Source organism: Martes martes (assembly GCF_963455335.1).
Source record: "Martes martes genome assembly, chromosome: 10".
NCBI lineage: Eukaryota > Metazoa > Chordata > Mammalia > Carnivora > Mustelidae > Martes > Martes martes.
Window position 1 is genome coordinate 19,594,539 of NC_137898.1, and position 12,713 is coordinate 19,607,251.

The window sequence follows — 12,713 nt, forward strand, 5'->3', positions numbered from 1 at the left end:
GACATGGTATGTCCAGGTCATGGAGCTCAGACTCTCTGACTTTCCAAGGAAATTGATCCCTTTGACATATCTTCTGTGATGGTCAGAGTTCTAGACCATCTCTTGTGCCTCCCAGCCTCTTCTGAACCAGACGCTCCCACCCTTACCTTCTTCTCGCCCATCCTGGCCAAGGGTCCTGCCACTTATTCTGACTTCCCCTCGTCTGCTTGAGGGGGTTACACAGTGTTCCAGCCAGAGCAATGCTCACGGTCTTGACTTAACTCCACCCAAATCTTCCTCCTCCATCCTGCCCCCTGGAGCGCAGAGACTTCCAGAAGAACAGCTTGTTCTCCAGCATCTGGAGCTGGTTTCTTGAGGGAGGTTCAGGGGCAAGCCAGGTCCCAGAGAGGGTGCTCCGGGAGGGCCTCGGACCAGGATTTGCAGGAGGCACATGGTATGGGGAGGGGAAGACACAAGGTCCTTCGTCCTCTCCTGGCACAGCAGGCAGGCCAGCCAGACATAAACAGACCCTCCTGGGGAGTCCTGGGAGCTACAGAGAGCAAAGGTCCAAGTTCCCAGGTGGGCCGGGGAGCAGCATGCCCAAGCGAATCTGAGGACAGGGCATGGGATGGGGCGTGGGACCTCTGCTCGGCTCTCACTGGCCAGGCAAGCTGCTGGCACTGCCCTTAACGCTCCAGGCATCTGTGGTTCCCTGAGGTTGGCAGTGGGAGAGAATGAAGGTGGGGTCCCTCTCATATCAGACAGCCCAAACTTCCCCCGGCCTAGAAAGCAAAGTGCAAACCAGAACAAGAGAGACAGAGAGAGAGAGAGAGAGAGAGAAATATTGAGAGAAAGAGTGAGTTGACAGTTCTCCCCCCAATTTGACTCACTCCAGGGGACCCCTGGCTCCTTTCCACACTCGGCTTTCTTATCTGCACAGGGGACAAGGATACCTCTACAGGCTCAATAAAAGAGACAGTGCCTTCCAGCAAGTCCTTTGCCAAGAGGGATGGGGCCATGATAGAGAGAGTGTGCCAGGTCCCCTCCTCTAAGAAACCTGCCGTGACCTCGATCTCAGCTGGATGCTCTTCCTGGGGGGTCCGCTCTGCTCTGCACCATCCCTGCACCCGTGGTGCTGCTACTGTGTGTCCCCCCCCGCCACTCGCCTGTCAGTTGCTGGAGGTCGCTATACACAGTGACCAGCAAAGGGCTCCTTCTGTGCCCATTTGTTAAAAGACTGGATGCACGGATTAAAGAACAACCAAGCGAAGCCCCGGCTGGTCCAGGGAAGCCAGAGGGACCCCATCGTAGTTTAGGGTACAGGCAGCATTTTTGTGGGGTCCAGCATCCCGATGACCTTCCAGGCTAACCAGGCCAGGACCCTGAGAACTCCGGGGCCCCTTCTGGAATTAGCAATACACTTCTGGAACACTCAGGCCTGTCTTTTAAAAAACATGCTCCTATTCCCTTCCAGGGACTGCTCTAGTCTGAAGTAATTTTCTCTACAAATATGGTAAATCCTTGAAATGGAGCAAAATCCACTACAAGGCAACCCAGACTCGGCTCTGTCCTCTGCCTGGAGCCCACCTCAAGTGATAGTGGGCAAAACCCTCATCTCGGGGTGGGCCGGTTGGTAAAGAAGTGACTGTCCCATGCTCCTCCGGAGCTTTCTCGATTTGGTCTGCTGTATGTGGCCAGGTTCCATGATCTTGACTTTTGGGCTTTTTGTGATAGTACGGACCAAAAGAAGAACGTTGCTTTTCATTGCTCCTGAAATAACGTAACTCCGCATTTTCCATGACTGAAAAATTTGGACTTGGCTTCTTGTCTTATGATGGAGTTTGACTATATTAAGTCCCTATTTTGTACCAGAGCACTGGGCTAGGTTTATGGCCTTGAACAGAACTGACAGGGTCTCTGTTCTCAGGGAACTTGCTTCCTCAGTGGAGGAGATGGACAGTAAGCCAGCAACATAGCTGTACATTGGGATGAGGGCTACGAAAACCTCAAGGGCTGAACCAGAAAATGAGAGGGGGTCCCACCTGAGGTGGTCAGGAGGCTGCTTCAACGAGTTGGCATCTGGACTAAAGAGAACGGATGGAGAGAACCAGAGGGGAAGTGTTCTAGATGTCAGAAACAGCATATGCAAGGGCCCTGAGGCAGGACTAGAAGAGACTTCCTTTGAAGCTGGGTAAGTGTGGATCCAGGAGTCCCAGAGCAACCTGAACAAGAGAAAACTGGGGAAGATGGAAGGCCTAGGGCTAATGTTCAAAGATGAGGCCTAAGCCACAAGTTCACATCTGCTGTGGGTCAACTAATTTACGTTATCCTTGTCCAGGGGCCCCGGGGGTCTGTGCCATAGGATGGGGATGACTCAAGGCAATGACAGCTCATTGGGAATCGTGGAGATCCCTTCTTGAATCTCAGAGTATGGCTTGCAGGATCCTGATGGCTTGTGGCGTAAACATCCTTGTTCCTCCTCCCTAAAAATATGTGAGGTCTGGGGTGGGCCCCTTTTCCTTCATTTAGCCATCCTCGGTTCAGGCCTCCTCTGTGCCAAGCACTGTACCGGGCACTGGGGATAGCACAGTGAACAAGACAGACTCCTGCCCTCAAGGAGCTTGTATCCCAGTGGGGGAAGCAAAAACAAAACAAAAGACCCCTACCCCAAACAAACTCAGTGTTTTGGAGGAGGACTAGGTGTCTGGGGAGCTCTCCCTTCCTGAGTTGGAGCCCTGAGATTTTAGCTTCTCCATTAGTCCTTTTCTAGGGGCTTCTACTCTGAGACCAGAGTGCCTTGGCCCTTGGGTCTTCTTTCCTGTTGGTGAGAATTTAAAGAGAAACACACACACACACACACACACACACACACACACACACACACACACACCTCCCCCTTTAGGGACTGTTAAAGGCCCACACACAGACATAGGAACACCCAAATGCACATACTTCTCTAATCTCCCTAATCCCCCAAGGCTGGGATAGTGGTGGTTGTGGCGGTTCTCTGTTTCCCTATTTAGCTCTGGAGAAGCCAGGCTCTGGGCCTGGCTTAGCCCCCACACCTCCCTTCCCCTGGGCTGGTTCCTGGGTCCTAGTCATTCCCACACCTGGCCTCCCCAACTGCTGGGAGGTAAACGAATGAATGTACTGGGCAAACATCCTTGCAGCTTCCTGCTGCTCCCCTCTGAGAAAACAGCACTCCTCTTCCTCCTTCTCCTCCCCACACCCTCCCAGCTGGGGCATCTGTGGGATCCAAAGCCATTTCTCTCTGGAGAAACTAGAGTCAGTCCTTCTCCTTAGCCAGAAGAAGAAGGCAAGGGACACACAGACCTGGTATCTCTATCTGGAGACACAACCTGTTCTCTCTCTTATCCTTTATCCCAGCTTTCTGAGCACCAGTCCCTCTCTCATACCTGCCCAGGTGCTGAAGGATCACAGGATACAGGGGACAAGGGCTCTCCTGTGGTCACATCAGGAACTGTGAAGGAGTGGGGGATGGAGAGGGAGTAGAAGTCCCCCACATCTGTCAGGAAGCACAGCCCCTTCTGAGGGGTGTCCCCGAGAATCACACGGATAAGCTGGGAACAGCATGAAGGAATCTTCATAGAAGGTAAAAAGAAAATGTCCCTAACCCTCCAAACATATCTGACTTGAACTGCAAACTCATTCTGTCTCTGTCCACACGAACATGTATTTCTTATAGAGTTGTGTCCAGGGTGAGCCTCAGAATTTTGGGTTCTTGCTTTTTGCATGGGGCAACAGAACATACACATTTTCCACATGATCTTATGGCCTTTATCTGGATTTTTAAGAAGGAGAGTGAATACCCTGTTCTCTATCTTCTAGACTGGGAAACATACAGACCCCATCCCTTCCCATCCTTACCTTGGAAACATTTCCCTACCCTCATGCAGAATGAAGAGGGAGTCAGGGGTAGGGTTGGTATGTGGTCCCGGCTGTAAGGGATCTTAGACATCTAAGTGGAGGCACCAGAGAAGGAAAGTGACTTGCTCAAGGTCACACAGCAACTCGTTGCTGAGTAGTTCTTAACCACTACTCCATCTAGTTTCTGGAACAAGTTAACTATAGAAACTTACCTGCCAGGCATTTTCCTCCATTGATTTTTTAATTAATTTTCTCACCACTATGGGGAAGGATCTATACCTCCGTTTTTCAAATGAGGGAACCAAGGCCCAGAGGAAGAAAAGCCACTTGTCTGAACTGCCTGGCTGGCTGGTGGCAGAACAGCTAGAACCAAATCTCCAGATTCCCAGCTGGGAGTTTTTGGTCTATCCTCCTAGAAATCCCTTCCTCTCTCCCTGTCGGGCCTGGCCTTGCCTAGGTTCAAGGTCAGGAGTTTCCCCGGCAGGGCTTTCCCTCCCTAGTCCCAGTGCTGGATACCACTGTCTGATCCTGCCTCCTTTCCTGCGCTGGACCAAGGCCCAGCTGAGCAGCTGGGGACACAAGGCTGAATGGAGGATCAGGAAAAGGCTGTAGGCGGCAGAGTTCATTCAGAAGAAAGACCCACTCAGCTGCTGAGGGCACCTCATGGTGCTGTGGGGAGAGCTCTACCACCCTCTTCCCCCCCCCCCCACCCCGCCGCCCCTTGGCTGCACCGGTACAAACTCCAAACTCCTCTGCCTCTGACTGGTATCTGTTACCAACTCCAGGAGGGGTGTACGGAACCCCCAATCCCTGCCACTTGATCCCTAGGATCTGTGCCAGACCATCCTTAGAAAGACTTGATTCAACTTCTCCCTACTTTACAGACAAAGCAGCAGAGGCACAGCTCACAGCGGGATGCTGAAGCGGGCGCAGGACTAGAACCCTGATCTCCCCACTACCAGCTCAAGTCCTCCCCACCTCCTGTACTTGGCCTGTGTGCAGAATTGTGTTGCTCCCTTTGCCTGGGACCAGGGGCCATCCTCAGAAAGCAGGGTGACCCAGATCTCCCTAATGGAGGGCTGGGAGACCTCACGCCCCATGCCTCCTGGACTCAGGTTCCTGTCCCTTGGCTTGTTTCCCGACCATCAGTCTAGAGGTCTGGGACAATTGAAGTCAAAGTCCAAGATGTCCAATCCTGGAAGTCTCTGTGCATTTGGCTCTTGTCTGACCAAGTTTTTCGTGGTCCCAGGAGGTAGAGACTAGCCAGCAGACCCGTCAGACGGGGGTGGGGGGTGGGGTGGTGGTGGTGGTGGTGGTGGTGGTGGTGGTGGTGGTGGTGGTGGTGTGTGTGTGTGTGTGTAGGGAGGGAGAGAGAGAGATAGAGATGGGCAGTTCACTGCATGGTGGGCGGGGGGGGGGGGATCCCAGCAGATTTCCCAAGCTGTCCACTTTTCAACCCAGCAGGCCCTTCTGAACCCAAATATTTTCTTGCCTTGCGGAGCCCATGCCCCTCCCCCCAGCAGGGCTTTAGGGCTGAGCCTGAGAGAGGGAGGAAGGGAGGGAAGAAAAGAAGCCACGTTTCCTTAGGGAGGGAGGGGAAGAGAGAGAAAGAGAAGCACAAGCTCAGAGACAGAGATAGTCACGAAGACACAGGGAGAGAGACAGAGAAAAGGGAGATACGAAGGACGGAGGAACAGAACTAGAGACACAAAGATGGGGAGAAAGATCTCCCTTCTCCTGACCAATCACCCTGTGCTGCCCTGACCATCTCAGCCTCAGGTCCGTCCCTGGGGAACCGCAGGCCTGACTCCGCGGGGCGGCCGCGGCAGCACCCCTCTGTTACCAGGACTGCCTCAGAACCGGGGTACGACTCCGGCCCCCCAAGGGGCGTCGGGTCCCTGGCCTTCCGAACACTTCCGTGTGCGCCCCCCAGCGGAGAACCAGCCGCTGAGCCACCGAGGTCCTAAAGGGGGCGCAGGCAGGGGCGCCGCCACTTTTCGCCCAATCTGGTCCGGGAACCCCGGGGGTGGGTGGAGAACTGCTGGAAGACTGGGGGAGGGGTGCGTGGGGGGGGCAGGACTGGTGTCCCTCGGGCACGTATCCAGGGATCGGCTGGCCCCGACGCCTCGACATCCCCTTCCCCCTAGAAAGCCGAGGTCAATGTATCCACGGACGGAGCCCCCAGGAGGGGTGCGCACTAGCGCAAGCTCAGAGGCTCCGGCCCAGGTTCGGGGTCTAGGGGGGTTATGGAGGGATCTAGTGCCCAAATCTCACAGCTCTAACCACGTGTCTCTCGGGGACCCTGCACCGAGCCCCCTCCCCCGCTTCTGCCCAGTGATGTGTAGTCCCGTCCCTCGGGGAGGGGGGGTCAGGCGCGCCGCGAAGAGGGGTGCGGAGTGGTGGAAAGGGGACGCAGACCCTTCGTCTTACCGCATTGTTGAGGAAATCCGACTCGTTCAGATCCCCCAAGTCCAGGAAGCTGGATCCGGGGAACAGCCTGTCGGCCGGGAAGGGCTCCAAGACGGCGTCCATCGCGGCCGGCTCCGGAGACCCCCTTCGCCTGGGCTTCCCTCACTCCAGGGCGGCGGCGCGCCCGGCCCAGAGCTCCTGCCTGAGCGCAGGCTAGCGGGCGGGGGCAGGTCCGGGGCGAAGCCCCGGGGAGGGGCGGGCAGAGGCGGCGCGGCCCCGGGTAGGGGGCGCCGGGGGCGCGGGGGCCTTAGGGCAGCGGCGCGGAGCAGGCTGGGCTCAGGGGCCCCGGGCGCACCGCGAGCATTTAGCCGACTCCTCCTCCTCCGGCTCCTCCCGGGGCACAGCTGGCTTCCATGGGGAGCCTGGGAGTGGGGCTGAGGGCTTGAGGAGCCCCCCGGACAGGGTGGCAGCCGGGGGTGGGGGAGCTAAGCGCTCCCCCGAGACTGGGTGGCTGCCCGGCGCTCTGCTCTCTCTGCGTCTCCCTCTGCACAGCTTCTGTCACTTTCCTCTCTGTGAAACCGGGAACCCCTGGCTGGTTAGCCCAGCTGGCCGAGGCGCCACGCCCCCACATCAATATTCACGATAAATTTCATATTAATGAGAAGAGGGAGGGGCCTGAGGAATAGTCCCTCCTCTTTTAAAGAGAGATCCGCAAGCTGATCTTTCTTGTCAATGTCTCCGTTCTTTGAAGATCAAGGTAAGGGCTTGAAGCAAAATTATCCTGGAGCCAATAACTGTGTTCCTGGAACCTCGGCATCTCGTCGAGGCTTTGCCAACCACTGTCCCATAAATTCATGAGGGAGCTGAGTTATTTCCATTTTTTCCAGCCTTATGCTAGAGCCTGAACCAAATCCAAAGTTGGGCAATTCTATCTCATGGGCCCCTCAACAGATCTCTCAGTGGAGATCTGTTCACATGTCTCCTCCTCCAGGGAGAATTCTCTGTCTGCAGGCTGGAGCAGTTAGCATCCTATACACTCGAGGGACACAGGGAGCTTACCTCCTCTGTGGTGAGTCTAATGTGTTACTGTCACCGTTTGCTCACATGTCTATGACCCACTGGATTCTGAGATCCTTCAGGGCAAGGACCGTATGCAGGTTTCTTGTGTGTGAAAGGGCGCAGTGAACAGCAGAAATGAGGCGAGGACTCCTCATCAGTCATCCAGTCCCTCTAATGGCTCGGAAGAGCAAGATGTTGAAGAATAGCGAAGCCCATGGAGCTTGCCAGGTGTGGCTGTCTGCACACCCCGGGGTCACCGAACACTCCCAGGCCCCCTGGAACCAGTACCTAAGTGGCCTGCCAGGGAGTTCAGCTTAATCTCTTGAAAGAGCTGATAAACAATCACCAGGCACCTGAACAAATGGAGGGAATGAGAAAGGCACTCCCTCCAAGGGCTGAGCGCACTGGTTCCTGCCCAGAAGTCATTAATAGGATTAAGTGTGTCCTCTCAGTCTGGGGCTTTTAATTAGCTCAGGAACCAAAAAGCCTTTAAGAAGCAGAGATGTCATTGCGGTTAAGCCAGAATGTCACCGAAATTGCTCTCTCGGTGCCAAGGTGGGCACACACGGTGAGGCAGAGATAGAAGCTGTTTGCTCGCCTGGGGCAGGTAGGCAGGCGTGTGGCTTTCCCTCCGTCTCATGACCCAGTTGACAGAGTTCTGGAGAATAAGGTTCTGACCCTCTGGGCTGTCACATGACTACTAGTGCCCAAGCTTCCCGAAGAGTTTGCTTCTGAGAAGCTGAGAATATAGCCCACACTCTAGGTGGGCCCAAAAGCAATCAGCTGACTCTCAAAACAGTGACAGGTAGAATTAGGGTGCTGAGACCGTGGGCATGTTCCCCACATGCCTCACATCTGGCCACCTGGGGAACATTCCAGCACTGAGAATGTGGCTGATCCTTTTCCAGGAGGAGGGGCATAGTCTCTGGCAGGGCCAACACACCAGTCTGTGGCGGGTCAGTTTGAAGTAGCAGGTGTCTGGGGTCCCGGTCCCCAAGCTTGGAGTCCCTGCAGGCCCCTGGGAGGAAGAAAACTGTCCCTCTGCCTGAGGTTGGCTGGAAATTGTGTGTGTGTTCCTCCCAGTCGGCTCTGTAATTGGAGACAGAGGCACCATTTAAGTGATTGGGGAAGATTATATAGTTTTAGATAAATAGGATTAGAGTGTCCTCTCTTTCCTGATTCTTACCCAGGTGAACACCCCAGGAAACCATTGGAAATAATCCTGGGGAGACAATCTGGTTCCGGCACCTCCCGTGGAGTCTGAGAGGCAGGATCTCCCAGGAGAAATCCTGAGGTTGGGGGGTGGCGGAGGGGACAGCGGGGGAGGAGAGAAGAGAGGGAATGGGCAGTGCAGAGCCTGGCACATAGTAGGAGCGTGATCTTGCTTTTTTCCCCTGGGTCGAGGGGATGGCAAAGTCCTGCAAGGACGAGTACGGCAGGGAATTTAGTCACACGTTCTGCAAGTATTACTGAGCCTGATAAACAGCCCCGGCACTGGAGATACAGCGGTGATTAAGAATTTTTCCACAGTCAATGAGGGAAGAATGGGTAGAAAAAATGGAAGAAAATGATTTCAGATAGTGGGAGGACCACGAAGGAAATAAACCAATGTGATCCAACTGAGTGGGGAAGGAAGCCGTCTCTGAAGACGGGATGTGTGAGCTGAGAACGCAGGCCTGGACTGAACGGTAAAAGGGGGCACAGTGGAGCGAAAAGGACTGCAGCCAGAGGGAACAGTTAGTAGAACAGAAAGAGTGGGCGAGGCAGGCATTGGCGTGGGAGCGAGAGGGATGAATATGAAACCCCGGTGCCCTCTACCAACCTGATATGTATGATCCTAGGAGGCTCGAGGCTCTGTTCTTTGCAAGTACTGAAGAGAGTGGTGCTAGCTCAGGTTAGAGGGGCCACCCGAAGCCTTCTGTAGTTGTGTGTCCTTTCTGTATCTTCTCTTATCGATTTTTGGGGAGAGGAAATCAGACAACTCACTGGGTCTGAGGTTTGGGGGTCTCTCCTAATAGGGAGGGTCTGCTCCCCCCCTACCAGTCCCTGGACCTGGCCCCACAGCCCAGCCCCTCTCAGGCCCCTTCTCTGCATCTGAAGGGTCAGGGCAAGGAGGTCAAAATTGGCTCTGCAAACACCTGCAGTCCAGGTCAAGAAAAGCACAGACTGTAGCCCCTTCCGTTATGGGCTTAGGAACATCTGGTTGTTGCTCTCCAGCAGCTGTTTCAGATGGTAAGCGAAATGCATAAAGACATCCCATCCCAGGCAATGACGCACCGGAGAGAAAGGACAGAGATAAACTTCCTACCTGTCCCAGACCCTGAAGGTCAGGTGGAGAGAGGGGCTCCTTGTCCGGCTGCACCGTGAGGAGGGATGGTGTGTGTGTATCTGAGGGTGGAGGGGGTGGGGGCTTGGATGGGGACGGCCACGCTTTCATACCCCTGGAGAGTCACTGTCTTCTCTGGGCCTCAGATTTCACATCAGTAAAATGGGAGATGTGTTAATGACACAGAGGGTCCTGTCCTCTCCAATGACCTTCTAAACGCGCCTATACCAGCACAGGTCTAGTTGGAGAGTGGAGGTGAGAGGGGGGGAAGCACCTGATTCCTTAGGAGGCTTGGCACTCCGATGTTCCAGGCTCCCGCCCAGAGCCTCCAGAAGGGTGCAAGGCTGGGTATTTACACTCGGCAGGCAGGCCCTGGGTGGTGGGTAGAAGGTCACCCAAAGTAAACCTACCTTGTTTGCCTGGATTGTAAAGGGAAAAACACTTCGGCATACTCTAACAGGAACTTCTGAGAAATGAAAACACATTCATCCTGGAGATTAGGCTGACTTCCGGGGCACAGATGGGGCCCTTTGTTCTGTTGTGGCTTCCTAAAAGGGGCTGCATGGCTGCTTTCCTCTTGCCCCCTGCTGGGGCTGGACCTGGAGTCCCTGGGGTCGCACCCTGCCGGGTGGGTGGGGGTGGGCTTCAGACCCATCCCCTTGGCCTGGTTCCTTCCCTGCTTCACCCTGAGTCATAAAAATACCTGAAATCTATTGAGTACTTGCATTGTGCCAGGCACTAAATACTTACCGCCTTTAATTCTTGGAAGACGCTTGTGAAACGAGTATCATATTCACTGATGCTTGGAGGTACGTTTCAGCATCGTGGAAATCAGAATGTGTCTTATAATCCATGGCATGTGATACTTAGGTAGTTTTTTCTGAATGTACATGTAATAGTGGTGCATCATACAATCGGTGATATCGATTCTTAGATTTGATGAAACATGATTTATTATCATCCCCAATCCTCAGATGAGAAAATCAAGGCTCAGAGAGTTCATGACTTACCACTCCTTTATTTTGCAGGAGACCAAGGCCTGGGGCACAGGAGGCTTGCCTTAGGTCGCCAGGTTTAAAGGAGGCAGAGATAGGGATGAAATCCGGGCCTCCAGGCTTCTTACCCAGGGCCCTTTCCGCTCACCCCAGATGAACTGGGTTTGCTCACTAGGGAGAGGCAGGAGCTGAGGGGAGGGCCTTCCAGGGCCTTCCTCAGCAGCTGGTGAATCACCAGCCACCCTGTCTTGGAAAAGGACCTTGATTTTTCCCCCTCTCCAAATTCTCTGAAGACTGAAGTTCCTTAAGGACTAAGAAAACACTTGCCTCTCTTCCAGCGACTTTTTCTGGTAATTATTTAAGCTTCGTTTTCCCTGAATTTCTGTTCTACTGTCCCTTCTCTGGACTGGAGGCAGGCCCGCCCCTTGGCCCTCTGTCTGCCTGCCGCCTGGGGAACAGCTCCACCCGCTTCCTGCTTTGCTCAGTCCTGCTCTGAACTCACCCTTCTTTCCTCTACCTCGAGTCACCTGTACCAACTCTGCTTCTAGATGCCTCTATAATTCAGGCCACTGGCCCAACCCCAGAGTACGTACACTCAGGTATCCAGCCTCTAGCCCCTTTGCTTTCTAATGGAAGCCAGGGGAGAAAAGTTAACAAAGCCAGGCCTTCCTCTTGCCTTGGTGAGCCCTTGTGTTGTCGGGGACACTCCCCAGCAAATCATGCCCCACCTAGGCCCAGCAGAGCTGGAAATATGGGACTGAGAGGGAGGACAGGGGTACGGAAAGTTCAGAGGCTAGACCCTGCCCCCTACTGCTGTACTTGCTCAGTCTACCCCCTGCCTGCTTCTATGCCTCAGTTTCCCCAACCTCCAAGGCTGGCGAGGCTGAAGTGGCCCATCAGCAGGAAAGCACAGAAGCAGCATCGGGCATTTAAATCCAAAGCTTTGCTAAAATGCACCCAGGCAGTGTTCAGGTGTGTGGGGACAGATAATGGTCAAGGTTAAACCAAGCCTTCAGATTTTGGTAAAATGAGGGTCTGGGACAGGATGATCGCTCAGATTCCCTCCTACCAGCCCTGAACTGCTGTGATTTGGTCTCCCTCTGTCCAGAGAGCACATGTGGGCTGTGTGTGTGTGGAGCTCCTGTGTCTCTGGGCATCGATCAGCCAGGAGCTGAGTTTGCAGTGGGCGGCCGTGAGACCGTGCCCGCTTGCGCCGCTCGGGCGGCTGATCCTGTGTCTGGAGGTGCCGACCAACCTGAGGGGGCTTCTGCCATTCGTGCCCACGTGCAAGCCTCGGGAGAGAGTGCCAGCTCACACCTAGAAGTGGGCCCACCCCTCTGTGCATATCCGTGCCAGCGCGTGCGGCCGCAAATCTGGTTTCCATCTTCTTCCAATAGGCAGCAGGGCTGGGGGAGACGGAGTGGAAGATTAATGGTGCTTTTGCACGTGGCTGAGCTCCATGAATGTGGTGGCAGGAGGGAGCAGCCTGAAGCTATGTGGGGAATGAGGGGCAAGCCACAGGAGTGGGGTTCCCTGGGGTTTATAGCCCTGCTGGAGGGGAGGCAGAGCTCTGAACCCGGAAGGGTGGGTTGGGTGGGGGGGGGAAGGGAGAGGACTTCTGAGACCAAGAAGGATCTGGGGACAGCAGGAAAGAATCGAGTGAGGTTTAGGGCAGTTCCTGCACTGGCCTTGCCCAGAGCCTGGTACAGAGTAAGTATTTAATTAGCATGTGCTGAAGGGTTGAAGAGCTGTGTGCACAGAAGATCTCACAGACACTCCTTACCTGGGAGGAGACAGAGGACCGAGGAGGAGGAGGAGGAGGAAGGAAGGAAATAAGGAAGGGAGGGAGGGAGGAAGGGAGGATGGATGTATTAAGCACCTACTATGGGCCAGCTGCTCTAAGGGTCACTGTCAGGCATTTTATTTTATTTCAAACACACAAAAGCCCTAGAAGATAGCCTCAGCTTCGCTATGTACACACTCCTCCTCCCCAGCCTGCCCCCTTTGCTAGGTCCAGGGGAGAGAGCTTCGTTGACCTCAGGGCACAGAAAAGCTGG

The 12,713-nt window shown here is 54.7% G+C and overlaps 1 protein-coding gene across 1 annotated transcript in view; it reads right to left on the minus strand.

Moving 5' to 3' along the window:
- The window catches only part of CREB3L1 (cAMP responsive element binding protein 3 like 1), a 34,382-nt gene extending 27,534 nt beyond the window's left edge, over positions 1-6,848 (minus strand). The window contains exon 1 of the mRNA XM_080817111.1: positions 6,298-6,848. Within this exon, the coding sequence (XP_080673237.1) occupies positions 6,298-6,399 (102 nt within the window). The 5' untranslated portion in view covers positions 6,400-6,848. The remainder of the gene's footprint in view (positions 1-6,297) is intronic.
- Between the last annotated feature and the right edge of the window lie 5,865 nt (positions 6,849-12,713).